At 44.4% G+C, this 14,920-nt stretch overlaps 1 protein-coding gene across 3 annotated transcripts in view; it reads right to left on the bottom strand.

Moving 5' to 3' along the window:
• ARHGEF11 (Rho guanine nucleotide exchange factor 11) overlaps positions 1–14,920 on the bottom strand; it is a 1,841,770-nt gene that overhangs the window by 665,829 nt on the left and 1,161,021 nt on the right. For all 3 annotated transcript variants that reach the window (XM_069604553.1, XM_069604546.1, XM_069604551.1), the window contains 2 exons: positions 12,812–12,938; positions 9,371–9,544 (listed from right to left, as the gene is read on the bottom strand). In XM_069604553.1, the coding sequence (XP_069460654.1) occupies positions 9,371–9,544; positions 12,812–12,938 (301 nt within the window). The remainder of the gene's footprint in view (positions 1–9,370; positions 9,545–12,811; positions 12,939–14,920) is intronic.

The following is a 14,920-nucleotide window of genomic DNA, read 5'->3' as shown; positions in this document are numbered from 1 at the left end:
TAACCGAGAGCGATCCGGATATTCGTTGTAAGAACTGTTGCAGCAACCAAGAACAGCAAATGTGTCCTGGGAGGTACATTTATTTTGACTGAGTGACATTTATACCTTTTTGTCGATACGAGGAACTTTGAGAACTGGGTTTGCTTTATGAGAAATGAAATGCCCATATCGTTCTGTGCAGATTCCCTACAAGTGTTTAAACTAACATGTGTAGTGGCAGCGTGCGTGATGAGGAGCAAAATATTGTTCGTGAAACGGTGAAGGTGATTGTCAAGCATCCACTCCAAAGACATTATAGCAGCGTGCTAGTAAACTGTGCAGTGCCAAACCACAGGACTATAGTGGAGGACTCACAAAAACACAGAATAAAAACACTTTACCGTTCTGCTAAAACAAGCATGTTTGAAAAAAGTAAGGCATTAATGAGCAATTAAGGGTTTGAAAGTACTTGAAGGAACTGTGTTGTATGGTAAAGGCATTTAGAATGCAACATGGACATTACAGGCGCACATGCAGCAAACATCACAGACCAACCCCATAAAACCAGTGACCAGTCACAGTACAGCATGGGGTGGCCCTGAGAAACATTACGAGGAATGCATCGCGGACACAGAGGCCACTCAGAAGTAGGCAGCAAGGCAACAAATTGGTTCATTTCATCCACTTTAGTCTTTTTGCTGAAGGCAGGCAGGGGGCATACAATCCGCCACATTACGGACAAGGCTAGGCGCTTTGAAACTCCTACAGTGGCGATTCAGCGCAATATAAAGGCATATTAACGTAACACAATATAGAGTCTGCCCATCAGATGGTGCCAGAGCAGATTCATTAGTACTTTCAGAAAATGTAGCAGCCTAGGCTCAGAAGCTCGAGCGTGGTGGTGCTCTCGTGCAACACCCCCTTCCTCTCCCATTCATTTTCTGCCATACTTCTTTCCTCCATCTGTGGGTGGGGCGTATATTGAGGCCAGGATGAATGGGTAACTCAGAAGAGGGGGTGTAGGACTAAGGACCCAAGTATTTCCTCCGCTGTAATTCCAATTCCTATTTATATGTCCCAGCCCCTTTGCTGATACTGAGGTCCGAGTAGCAAATGGGTGGGGGATTCATAGGGGAAACAGTGCAGGGAGAAATAGTACAAATATTCTTTAGTGTGGTCAGACCAAAGTTCCTGGTTGTGGCTGCCAAACTCTGGAATAATATAGCACCAGCACTCAGAAACGAACAAGCCTGCTGGACCTTCCGCAGAAACTTAAAGACTAGGCTGTTCAACTAACTTTGCGTCTCCTAAGACTCTTCCATCCACCACTACTGCATCGCCCCATCCCCCCTCCCTTCTCTTTTTACCGTAATGTAAATTGCACCTAGATATCCAAGGGTTTTGTGCCCTGTAACAAATGCAAACATTAATAAATTCGGCACCCAACAGGGCCCAAAATTAACACTTATTGTTTCAAAAGGTATGGGCCATGTTGTAGGAATACAGACAGAGGGACATTTCTCGTAAAGGCAAAGGAGGAAAGATCCTTAACTCTTAACCCGTGTTAGGACAGAATTTATTCAGCTTTTTTCTGTTGGTTTTCTTTGATGTCAGTTTAGAGATCAGGAGGAGTTTTTTTTAAATGTACATGTTTGGTTTATATTAAACCGTTCACGTTAAAGCAAAAAGTATTAAATATAGATTGGATGTAACAGCTACCCCAGAGTAAAGTATGTTTTGTACCTCATTTTAAGTAGATACCACATTCCATTTTCACAGAGATTATTGGGGCGAAGTTCGAATCGATATTCTATTATATCTTACTATTCTACGTTAGACTTTGTAATTTGAACTCTGTAAAGTTTGTGGATTTTTTTTTAATTGGTGCTGTATATGTAATTGTATATCGCAAGATACCTAACAATGCAAGAGTACTCGATGCACTATTGCTTAATGTTTGAATTATTTGTATAGAATTGATTTATAAGATGAATTTGTATAAGATTCGTTTAAGATTGATTTTATATTTTATGTATGCTTTTAAAATGTAATGAATTTGTATAAGTGTTTAAGGTTTTAATTAACCAATAACACTATAAATAAAATAAAAAAACAAATATAGATTAAAACATATACATAGCTCATTTATAATGATTTCTTAAAATCAATGAATTAGTTCTTCTAGTGAAGTCCCCTTGCCAGAGCAGTCCTTATTTGTGTACAGCCCCATGGCAGCCGATATGGCTCCTAGGACAGGGGTGCTTTTTTGGAACACCCATTTTGGTACTGCAGCAATTTTATCACCCTATTGTGTGGTGCAGTGGGCTAGTGGCAGCTGTAGTTTAATTTTGGCTTCACCGGGGGTGCAGCCAGTTTCACTGCATTAGTAGCAAATGTACCAGTGTGGTACACATGGATTCTACGATTACATGTTTTTTAGATGCGGCATCTGTGATTAATTTGTCATTCATTTCAAATAATTGCCCAAGAATTTGGTGCAGCATGGAAAAAGTACATCCATGTAGTCAGAAGCGAAATAAACGGCATGATCCGCATGGTAATAAAATGGGCGCCCAGCCCTAAAGCGTATCATCATCAGGCTGGTAAGGTGCTTGGGAACTGGAGAAACTGCTTCACACTGCGGTAATGGCATTTTATCTATTCATTTCCTGCTAATCAGCAGGAGTTTAAAGAACATCTGACCTAGGATGTGTCCAAAATATTCTACATGAAGAATGGGGGTTAATTGTGGCGATACACTGGGTGAGGATGGAACAGCATTATGGAAAAGTAGGTTTATTTTAGGTGGCACTATTTTATTATCCCCAATAAAACTCAATCCGCAAATATAGTGCAGTAGGTTAAGCACTGGCGTTGCTGTGCACTCTTGAATCTCTGAATTCCAAGGTTGATTGCTCATGTACCAATGAATTGGGTAAGAAAACCTATAATGAAAGAAATGCTTAAGTGGAAGGAAGCCATCATTAAGCTCTGCAGAAAGCAGCTGTGCCTGGCGTAGCACGCAACCTTGCTCATTGTCATTCACAGTCTTTTGATGTGGCTTAGAGTTGCGTTTTCAGGTGTGCCTTTACGAGAACCGCCCAAGCCGTTGCTGACAGCTATGTAGCCCGATGAAAGAAAAAAAAATCCTGGAGCAGGTTACTTGTAGCATAAACTGAAGATCTGCCAACTTCCAGGGCTCAGCCTGGAATGACCATGGCTGCAGCAAGGTAGCCTAGGAGAGATCTGGTCAGTCCACTGGGTGGTCCAGGGACACTTTTGAAGGCCCATAAATCATGGATCCTCGAGCAGGGCTAGAGACTAGTTGTTTGCATGGGTCCAAGTGTTGAAGCACTAACAAGGGTCTTCTGAGATCAGGCCATCACTGTAGTTGCTGCTAGCCAGCTGCAACTGTCGTCAGTAGATTGCTCTTATTCGCAGAAGTCTTGCTTCCAACAATGATCTTGCTGAACAGTTGCAGGAGTCCCCCTTTCATCAAGGATTTAGGCTGGGAGCAAGCCCAAGTCGACCAATGGTAAGGATCTGCACTATTCAAACAGCTAGGGGTTGTCCAAACCTGGACAATCACTGGCCATCACATCTGTCCAGCAACATACTTTCAGGCGACACAGGATGTGTCAACTGGGAATAACACAGCCTCCCCCTTGCCCACGAAAGCCACACCTTTCCCTGGAAAGTGGATTTTCATATGAGGCATTTCCTGACCTGAAAAGGTAGGAAGGCGGCCCAAGAACAACATGGCCAAAGAACAAGAGAAAAATATCATGACTCTGCCATCTTAGGGTGAAAGCCACCTTTAGTGGTCATTTTCAGTAAATGCAAAAGTGCACGAGTAAAATCACATAAAAACTGTAAAAATCACATAGCTGCCACCAGTTTTGTCTTAGGCACATTGTCAAAGTAACCAAAAATCCATTATTTAAAAAGTTATAAGGATACAAAATATCTTAACTGCACTTTGCTGTAAGGTGATGTGCGCAATTGTAAAAATACAAGAATTCATAAAGAGACAGTCTCAGTACTGACAGTCTTAGGGACTAGTACATTCCCACACAAGGATGAGCAAAACATTGAAGTAAAGCAGAAAGCTTTACTGAACTGCAAAAAGGACAGGGTTAAAGCAAATGAATGGGGTTGATTAGGAATCAATGGGGGAAAGGTGGAAAAAGAAAATATTTTCTAACACTGGTGTTAGGGAGGATTTTCCGCAGCCCTCAGGTGAGGGGCAAGAAGATTCCCATCCTTAGAAGGAGGAAAGAGTGTCCACCAAGTGGTCGAGGCGGTGTGGGGGCTTGGGCCAGGAATAAATGCCAAAGTTCAGGCAAGTAGTCGCTTAAGGCACTTTAAAGGAGTTTAAACGCTTCTAAACATTTTTCTTACAGGGATGAACGGAACAAACCCAAAATACCTGCCGTGGTTATGGGTGAACGTTTAGGCAAATTCTTTTTTGTCCACGGAAGGTGCACCAGAAGGGGAAACAGTTCATGGGAATATATTAAGCACCCCTTCAAAAGAGCCAGCGCATGTTTTGAGAACCAGCAGGTCACAAAGAGCTGGATCCAAATGGAGCAAAAAACCCACTCCGAATAATGGAGACAAAAGGTAGAAGGGGGGAGCTACAAAACATCGCTATTTGATCCCTGCAAACTGCACAAACCTCGGGATCATGACCCCAGGACATGTAATAATGGCGCTGTCTGCTCCAATTTCAGCCCAGGAGGTGCACAACTGAGTTTGGATGTTTGGCTAAGGTATGGCTAGAGGCAGTTGCGGCCTTTGGTTTGGAGTCACTCAAAACCTCGACACAACAGGGCACAGACAAGGAAGGGCCAACAAAGAAGGAACAGGGTGTAGAACTTGGCAGTAGCAACGACAGTGACCGGAGCCCTGCCGAACCCACAATGGGTCACAGGTCAGCCCAGCGGAGCAGGAGGGTCCAGCTACCCAGCAAGGGAATGATCCTAGGATGGAGGCAATGGTTGGAGGCAATCCAAGATGTCCCACGGCGGAGCTGAGGCACACCAGCAGGAAGTTATTCACACTTCCAAGTAAGGAAGAACAGGAGGGACCCCCCACTACCTTATGTACCTGGGCCAGAAGCATGTCATCAGAAGTCCAGAAAAGAGTCCAACAATGACAGTCAGTCCAATCAGCTAGGAAGACGGCAAGAAGCAAAGCAAGAGCCCTTGATGGGATTCCACAGAAAGGAGGAGCAAGATGCACAGCAAAAAGGAGAATGGCTCAGCCAGTATATCCAAACCAGGGTCTTCAAACAGGAGCTCACCTTCATGGCAGTCTTCAGGTGAGGATAAAGAATGGAACTAAGTGGTGCACAGGGTCTCCTACCAAGAAATTGTTCACTCAGGGTCTGGTCAAAGCCATTCCATTAATCACACTGCAACAGGGACGTTTTGGCGACCAGCTGTGGGGTGTAATCAGAGGCCAAAACCCACCGAGCTGAAGAGCCCACTGGGAAAAGGATCTACCAGCATTCAGAAACCTGCATGCTGAAAAAGGGCTATTTAGGCAGACTATGTGGGTATCTGTCTGCAGTTGAAATCAAGAAAAAGCCATAACAGAAATGTAATCCAAGTGCAGATTGGAAAAGCACATCACATTGCTGGCCGAGACATGAATGCAGCATTTTTCACTGAAACGGTCACCAATCAAAAGAGGGTGTCCTGACAATTCAGACCCACTCTATAGCATGCCAGACCCCATGCTGGAGAAGTCTGTGTTGCCAAGGCAACCCAAGAGTTTACGATCTGCAGCCTACACTTCACACAACAAAGTGACTAGTAAAAACACTGGCCAAGAGATGCAAATTGCGCTTTAGACAAAAGGGCTCCAATTAGCAGAACATGAAGATTTGCTATTAATTTAAAAGGACTTATCATTTAGGCATTTCTCTCAGCAACCAGAAGTCTTACTTTCTTGATTTGTGTGTCAATTTTTAGGTTCTTTCCAGGCGTCGTCGTGAAAATAAAATTCATCCACCGGCAATTTAGGGAATTGTAATGGCAGGCTAAAATGTGTTCCTATGGACATGACCCGGATTTAAGAGTTGGCGATCTGGTGGAGTGTAAAATTAGGAATGTGGAGAGTAAATCACATGTTCATAATTATTATGCTTTTGGTGTAAACGGTGGGAAATTGCCACACAGCCGTGCAACATAGTGAGGACCTGTGAGGACCTGTGAGGACCTGGCGGCCATTTTATTAAACTCCCCATGAGTCGGTGAAGCGAAATATATGTATATTATGGCAGTTACTAGTGAATTATGAAGTTGTGCTACAAAACTAAGTTTTGCCAAAAAAGTGACATGAAAATAAAAGGGGAGTTGCCATGTGTCTGTTCCAGACTCCTAAACCAATCCTTAGAGAGGAGCTGGATTTGGGAGGAGAGAGAAGGGTAACTGGCCAATCCTCGGTGCGAAACTTTTGTAGGGTACTGCCCAATGTTGTAAAGTTGATGGTATCATCACTAGTATAAAGTGGATGCACCAGGAGGGGAAGAGCTGCTAAAATTACTATAAGAGAGAGCTGCTGAAACTCCCCACTTGACAGCTGTAAGGAAACACCAGAGGCGATTGCTGAGATTGCATCTGGGTGGAGCTGTCTATTGTTGGGGAGGCCTAAAAAAAGCATTCCTGGACTTTAAACAGAGGCTTTCAATGTGAGTAGAATTGAGCCAATTGAAACCAAATGTGGGGGAATCTGCTTGCCTTAAATCCTTTCCCTTTATAGTGGGTTAGGGGCAAAACTGTGTAGACCCCCAATTACCTAAAACAAATATTAATTCAATTAATTCCCCTTGGCGGAACACCACAGGGTGATTTTTGTTAACATTTGAAAATTACCAAAGCTCATTACCAGGGTGCGGTGAAAACTATAGTCTGTAATTTAATTGGGGAATATTTCTGTTCAGCCTCCCCAACACAGGTTTTTAAGTGGAGGAGGGTCTAAAATCCCAAATCCTCAAATCATCCCAATTTTTACTTTCCAACTTCCCCCAACACAGTGGAAGGGGGTGGGGGGTCAGTCCGATTTCCCCAACACAGACCAAAGTAGGGGTTGCGGGGGGAGGTCTGAAACTGCTAAATCACACTGTTTATTTACTGCTAGCGTTTTAAGCATGCAGGAAAAACGAAATTGTACAGCATTAAAAACGTAAAATGATTTTGTTCAGGACCAGTTTGGATGATCATTTATTTTGAAATTTGTATAAAGTTTTGCGATTTGAGTTTTCCCAACCAAATTGTGCAAAGTGTATTGTGTTGTGTCACGGATAAAGTGGTGTGTAACATTTTAGTGTGATTTTCTATTACCTGTCATCCAAATAAATACAAACATATTTCCTGTAAACCAGCCTGGTTATTGGCTCATCAGTAGCTTAGTGGGAGGGATCCAAGGGGTATGATATGCATCAGGAATGGGGCTGAGTTAAGGACCGACATTAAACCGTTTATTGTGTGACCCCTAGATTGGGGAGGGAAGGAACTCCCTGTGTTGAGGGTGGCCTCTCAAACGGTTGCACAGCCCTAAAGGTTGCCAAGCATTCAGGCACTACCACACTGGGAGTAGTTTGTGAAGTCTGCAGGACTTCAAACCAGTCTAAACCACGGCGGAGGGTGCCAATAATGGCCAAGGAGGAGTCCAAATGGCAATTTGGGCCATGCACCCGGTTCTACACAAACAAAGGAATGGCCAAAAATTAAACACCCAGGAGTAGGGTCTAAACAAATATAGGAGGACTCAAATGGCTACCACATAGATGCATTGGATTCTAATCCAGTGGAAATGTCTTCAGGTCTGCTTGCAAGCGATCGTAGCTTATTTACTTTGCAAGCGCAGGAACTCTCCACACATTGGCACCAGCGATGTGTTAATCGTCTGAGCAGGCAAGAAAGCAATGATCAACTACTAGAGCCTCCTTTCTGCTAACTGATAAAATACACCAAAATCAATACAGTGCTTGCACGCAGCACTTTATCCTTCCTGAAGGACATTGCAATATTATCCTAATCACATATTGGGATGATTTGACAAAATAAAATCTGCTTGAGTGGGCGGAAGCATACCTTTGCAATGCAACAACAGAATTTTTTTGAACTAGGAGAACGTTTCCAGAGAGCTATGCTCATATATGCCAAGGTTTACTGGTCTGTTAACAATGAACGAAAAATAATAAGGACTACGAACCTACTCTGTGTTCAAAATTTTTACCCCAGAAGAAGACAAGGTCAGTGAAAACTTGTGCTGACCCATATGTCGAAACTGGTGGGAGGTGTTAATGAGGATATTGTGGACTCTGGAAATATACACCGAGCTAAAAAGAATGATGGGAATAGAATTTTGATACATTTTTGATTTATGAATTTTTAACTAAATGTGTTTCTTTATGATTTAAACTTTAATGTATCCATAATTTAATGTGGAGTGGATGTAAGTAGTTTTTGAGTTAGGCTTTGTGGATATTTGGAGTGAAGGGGAAATCAGACCTTAATATGTTGTAACATGAACTTTTAAAGATACAACTGTTCTATTTATACAAGACAAATAAAATGTATGTAGAACTATTCTAATTTATTAGATTTCATTCATAATATTAGATTAAATGATTCATCCATGTGTTATGTGGCTTTTATACTGTTCTACGTCAACAGCGCAGCGGTCTCAGAGCACCTGGCTTGTCCAGACAAAATGTGGCGTACTATGCGCTCGGCCAGTGGATCTGTAGTTAATTCAGTGTCTCTTGTTGTTTTTGCAAACAAGTGATTAAATAATTGCCCTTTGGGTATTATAAACCAGCCTACTCCGTGAAGTGCGTTGGAAGTGCCCTGGCTGTTTGGCTACTCGTGCTGCTCTTTCTGCATTGACTCTTCCTGTGACAGCCGTGGCTCGCGCTGTATGCGCAAGAAGAAGGTGTTTCCATGCAAGATTGGCGAAACGTAAACCAGCCTACTCCAGAGCACGCTTTCAGGGCATTTTAATGTCCATAGAACAGAAATTGTGCTTAAAAAGCCTCTGAGAGACTTTGGATGAACTTGGAAACTCTGCACACCTATGGCAATTTGGTCTTTCCAAACTACTCATCAGAAGACTTCAGGAAAAAACTCTTTCAAATGCCTCAGATGCACTGCGACTGCCAAATAACCCCAATCAGATTACACTAACTGGACAAGACATAGACATACATTTGACAAAAAATATCAAGGAGGGAATTCTGTTCTTACATAACATGTCACTAATAAGCACTGTTCGACTAGAAAGCATTCGGGAGATGTTTGAAAGTAAAATTGCGAGCTTAGGTTTGTAAAGGGCAGCGAGCAAAGAAAAGGAGGACACATCAAGAAGCCTGGACTTTTACCTGGTCGAAAGACTGGATGCTGAAGAGGAGGCCGACTGGTGGAGCCTTGTAGCCTCAGCTGCAGCGTCCATGTCCACATCGCTCCGAGATCTGGGAACGTTGTCCGCCTTTCGGGATTTCTTCATCTCATCCCTGCCCTTGAGGCTCTCCGACCGACCCAGCTTCACTTCTGCCCTGGAACCAAAGAAAGAAATGCCTGTGTTGGCCCAACCACAAACTGAAGGAGGACTAGCTAATATGAAGAGAATCCAAAGGTAAGGGTGTTATTTCCCCATTTCTCTTTATGGCGGCCATGGGATTTGATAATGACATGCGCTTTTCACTTCCAAGCCCTTACAGAGCACAACACATGTACCTTATCAAACGAAGGACAGCACATACTTCATGCTCTAGTCATGCTTGCTCTCACATGAACATTGGACTGACTATTCTGATTGTTGCAACCTTTGGAGCCAGCACACATCACAATGCACCAAACCATCTTATAAGTATGCATGCATGGAGATGTCCAAGGGGAGCATAGGGTGAGGAGTACATTACTTTCCTGCCATTCCCATCCTGATTTTGCAGTCAGGCTCATCCAACCTAAAGAGCACGGGCTGGTGGTTGGCTTTTAATGTATCGACATGTCAGATGGTGGGAACTAGACCAGCAACTGGCATGATCATCTGGTGCCAGTCCATGAGTGAGCAGGACTTCATTACGTCCAGGCACTGACATGCGCCTTGAACACGCATCAAGACGCAATTCATAGAGGGAGAAAACTTTGAGGGAAAATCCGTCTCTTTCCCAAACATTCAGTAACCCCAGACTGTGCAGCAGAATGGCCCACCATGCACTGTGACTTTGGACTATAATGCATGATAAAATACGACCACGTGCATCTTTCTTATCCCATACAACACATTGTCAAAGTCCCCATTATGTGGACCCACAATTGTGCACAGCTTCTCGACTGTGTTTCCTTACCTTTTCCATAACTTCCTTTCCATCTTTCTTCTCTTATCCATCTTGTGTAGCTCTCCCTCCCATCCTTCAATATTCAACGTGGTCTATAGGGATCGCCGGCCCCTCAATGTGTTCCTATGTAGTCCGCTTACTTCCTGTGCACTAATCAATGAGCCCAGCTAGGAAACGGGCCTCTGCCGCTGCCGCTCTGCTCCAGCAGAATCAAAATAGATTCCAGCCGCCCCCTCCCCCGGCCTCGTGCTATAAAAATCAATAAGACATTAGACTGAGCAGAAGAGAATCCAGCGCAGCAGCGAAAGGCAGAGTCTGCAACTACTGGGCACGCGTGGTCTGGAAACCAATGCCATTCTAGCACAATAAAATCAGCGAGCTCACTTGCCACTCCAGACTGCATCAGAGCCTCCACCTGCAACCAGACTGCAACCATCAGGCATCAGCAAAGCACGCATGGAGAAAAGAGGAGTCCCAGATCTGTCATATGTGCCGGGCAAATGGGGGATGCAATATACCATGTGTGGCACCTTACCTGCAAACGCTCTGCTCCCATAAGCAGCTACTGCACCTGGCCAGGAGATTTCCCAATGACACCCAATAGGCTGAAACAGGTCCACTTCTAACGCGCCACGGCCATTATCAAAGGAGCTTGCCATCCAAAAGGGCCCTTTGGTTCCGAGCGACCAGCGCAACATTCCGTGGCAACCGAAGCGCCACTCCCAGCTAGCAAATCATAGCTGTGTTTAATGCTGCTTACAATCAGAGGTGTGCTTTGACCCTCCCGATGGTCAGTAGAAGACTAGTCCTGCAGGCTTATACGCACCAGAGGACTAAGTCACAGGAATAACAAACGGGTGATCTGCACCACGATAGCAAACAGGGCTTTCCAGTGGACACTATTTGCATGCGTGCACCTGCTCTTTTTCCTTCCTTATACCGGGGAATCCACACGTGCGTATGCTATGGAGTAAGCAGAGCAAGTAGTATGCACAGGCATAAACACACGTGCCCAATACGTGCAGATGTCCAGTCCGTGGGAGCAACTTAGGTAGTAGATGGGTAGCTCCAATAGGTTCCAACGATGACTTGAAAAAAACAAGCTAAAGGCATATAGTTCCGTCCTGAATTATATGCGTAATCCCTGTAAACTCCGCCCACTCCCACCCTGCTTTGCATCATGTAAACCAAACAGCAGGGTGGTTTCCTTTGAGAATCTCAGCTCAAGAGTGGGATTCAGGCTAAAACTGACATATGCGGCATGCATGTTTCTGCACCCCCCCGATTTAGCCCCACTCTACACATGCTCAGTTTACGCACCACGCTGACCGGCTCATCTGTGAGACATGGATGCATGGTACATCTAGCAAGTAGGGTAAAGAGACCCTTTTTAAGGCCCTCATAATACCCACGACCCTCCCTAACTTGGTCGAGGAGATGCTCTGCACTGGTTTCTTGTTTTGTTTGTCTATTCTTTAAAAACGCTGGGAAAGCGCAGTCCAGAATCTCTACCCGTGTGTGCAATACAAATAAAAAAGTAAAAAGGCTCATGGAATCTAGCGCGGCTAATCTGACAAGTACTTTGCGCGAGAGGGAGCAACGCAACCTGTGCTCAGAAGGTCCAGGCCCACACTGACACCAAAGGTCATGAACACACGAAGAAGTTCCCCAACAGCAGTTTTGAGGTCAAAATCATTAAGAGTGGCAATGGTAATGGGACAGCCATGAAGAGCTCAGTAGACCTTGCAGAGATGCAAGCAAAAAGACCATTAAGAAGGCTGGAGCTCCAGGATTTCGGTAATTTTTCAAGCTGCCTCACTTGCCTGAATGCTGAAAATAAGACTTCATCTGGAACACTGTTCAACAAACCCAATCCTTTCCGCCCGCCAGATGGTGAGCAATGACACCCCCGCCTGCCTGCCCAACTGTTGGACAGCAGCATTAGACATGACTCTGGCACCATTCAACAGCAGAACACTGCCAACTTCTCCACACAACTGAAGACTACCAACTGCTCCAACTATAGAAAAATCACTCCCGTTAAATGCCAAACTGTTGAAGAGCGGCAAGGCGCTTACCTCTGAAACTGTGGATCTGCGCTCCTTTTATCTAGCTGGTGAAAACGGTCACTTCTTTTAAGATCAACACAATTAACAAGAGTGCCCCTTGTAACTATTGCACCCCTCGCACATCGGTCTGTTGAGCCGCAGCACCCTTCAACAATCATACCTGTAACACCTGTCGAAGAGCTGACCAGTAGCCCCACTTCATTCACTGTCAGATTACAGAGCAATAACAGCCCCATACCAGGGCAGTAGTACCACTCGCTTCACCCATCTTCTTGCTTGACAATGGCACCTCCCACACTTCGCAAGACAGTTGGACAGCCACATTTCTGAGAGGCTATCACATTGTGTAACTATCATAGTACTGCCTCTAGGCATCACATCACTGGACTATACAACAAAAGCCTCCTCTTACCTCTCGGAGTCCAGGAGCTCTTCGTGGATGCTTCCAGTCGACAGGCGCTGCAGCACAAGCTCTTGGGGGTCGTAGTGCTGGTTGTTTTCAAAGTGCAGGATGATATTTCTCACATTCCCAGGTTTAACTAGATTTCAGATAAAGGTATTAGGAGTTGTGTGCGTCAGGCATGGCTAAGGACATTCACAAGGCACAGCACTTTGCATAATCTACTGTGCTGCTCATGCTAGACACTGCATGGCCTCTTCCAATGGATCCTCAATTGGGAACATATTGAAATATTCAAATTCTCAGATCTGTATGGGTGAAATCATCAAATTAAGACTTTTTTGTTTATATGTGCCCATGCTCTGTAGGTCTCCCTCTAGAAAAACGGGTAGCAGACTAGGGGAGACCTTTCTAAGATGGTAGTTGAGCAGCCACTGTGTCTCCCAAATGTACAATAAAAGTTCAGATTTTCAGGAAGAAAACAAAGTGTTTATTCAACGGACATTAATCACCATCCCATATCCCATGGAATGCCGCCATTTCCGAAGGGTTAAAACAGCATCTGCATTATTTCCCACTAGGCTTACCGTCCATATGTATACTATTTTCAGAAAGCTGTTAGAACACACATTTCAAGTCGAATGGCAAATCCTGCAAAGCACATGGATTCCAAAGCTCAATAAGCCTCGCAAGCCTGCGACGGGATCAGAGTAACCTTTTAAACAGTAGAAGGCTTAGGCTAAGTGTTCCTGCCTCACGGCTGTCCCAACTAGGCTTCTGGATTCATGATACGCATTTGGGCATTATTTGCAATCAGAAAGAAAAAATACAGTGTCTGTATACTGCGCTTAAGGCATGGCATGCTCACTGCTGCACGTGAAATTAAGGACGAACGCATTTGAAACCACATCAGCCGCTCTTAATAGGGATCACTTCACATTGCAAGCTTAAATCACTTATCATTTTAACCTGAAGAAATATCATTACAAGTTCATCAGAGAGGACAACGGCCATGAGTCTTAACACAAAGAATTGCATTTTGTCGCAAGCAAGAATAAAGCAGGTAGATTTTCCCACAGCTCTTGGGCTTCTTTAAAGGTCGTGTTTAAAGCACTGGGCTGTAATTCGTTTCTGCAGGATGCCACCATGTTCAGCATGACAATATGACTTGCCCGTTACAATGTGTCTGCAGTGTGGGATTCCCTCGATGGTTTGTATATCTTGTACAATGTATTCAGAGAGCCAGATGAATTTAGCATAACGTTCTTTAACCCCAGTAAAGCCATTTAACATACAAATCTGGTGGGGGCATCCATTCAAACATTGGGCAGCTACCAATTCACCAGGACCCAGTCAAACTGTCCCAGGAGCCACTGCGCTGTGGAGTCTGCTCAAGAATCCCAGGCATCATTCAAGTATTTTCCTTCCCTCGCTCTAGGAGGCAGGCAGGGTCCATGACCATATATGGCTCCACTCGTTTCCTTACACAAAAGGAGCATGGTTTAGTCATGAAACTCCCTCTGGGCTATTCGCCCAGGAGTAAGCACTCGAGCATACTACGGATGCAGCAGGCAGAATCTCACTATTCACAAATAAAGGTATTGTCTCATACCTGCCAGGGCACCCAACCCTGAAAGGCCAAATGAGGCAGCAAATACTGACTCATCGGAGAACAATGGCCAGTAAATCACTCATGAATAATACAAAGCTCTCTCCAGAACTAGAGTCTAGGCCGGTCCCCCTCAAAGGTCCACTCTGGAAGAATGTCAAAGAATAGTTTCCCAGTCCTGGAAGCATGTACAGAACTGCCAAACAGCACTGCAGGTGCATGTGCAGAGTGATCTAAACAAAGCACCATCTTGAGAGTCAAAAAGGAATTCCGAGTTGGCAACACATATTTTGCATATTTCACTCTCTAGCTGTGCATTACTGTTTTGCTCCCCTCGAGATACATGCGTCCCAGGATAAGCACAACCTCTCAACTGTCTGCAACTCTCAACCGACTGGTCTGTGCATCACACTGGAAACCTGCCTAGGGACAAGCTATGCTTTTCTGCTTAGTGTTAGGAAAATGTCTCGTTTTATAACTTTCCCTCCATGCTTTCTATGGACCTTCCATTT

The sequence above is a fragment of the Ambystoma mexicanum genome, chromosome 1p, assembly GCF_040938575.1.
Source record: "Ambystoma mexicanum isolate Mex_15411 chromosome 1p, UKY_AmexF1_1, whole genome shotgun sequence".
Lineage (NCBI taxonomy): Eukaryota > Metazoa > Chordata > Amphibia > Caudata > Ambystomatidae > Ambystoma > Ambystoma mexicanum.
The sequence above is the reverse complement of the archived record's forward strand: the minus strand, read 5'-3'. Positions and strand labels throughout refer to the sequence as shown.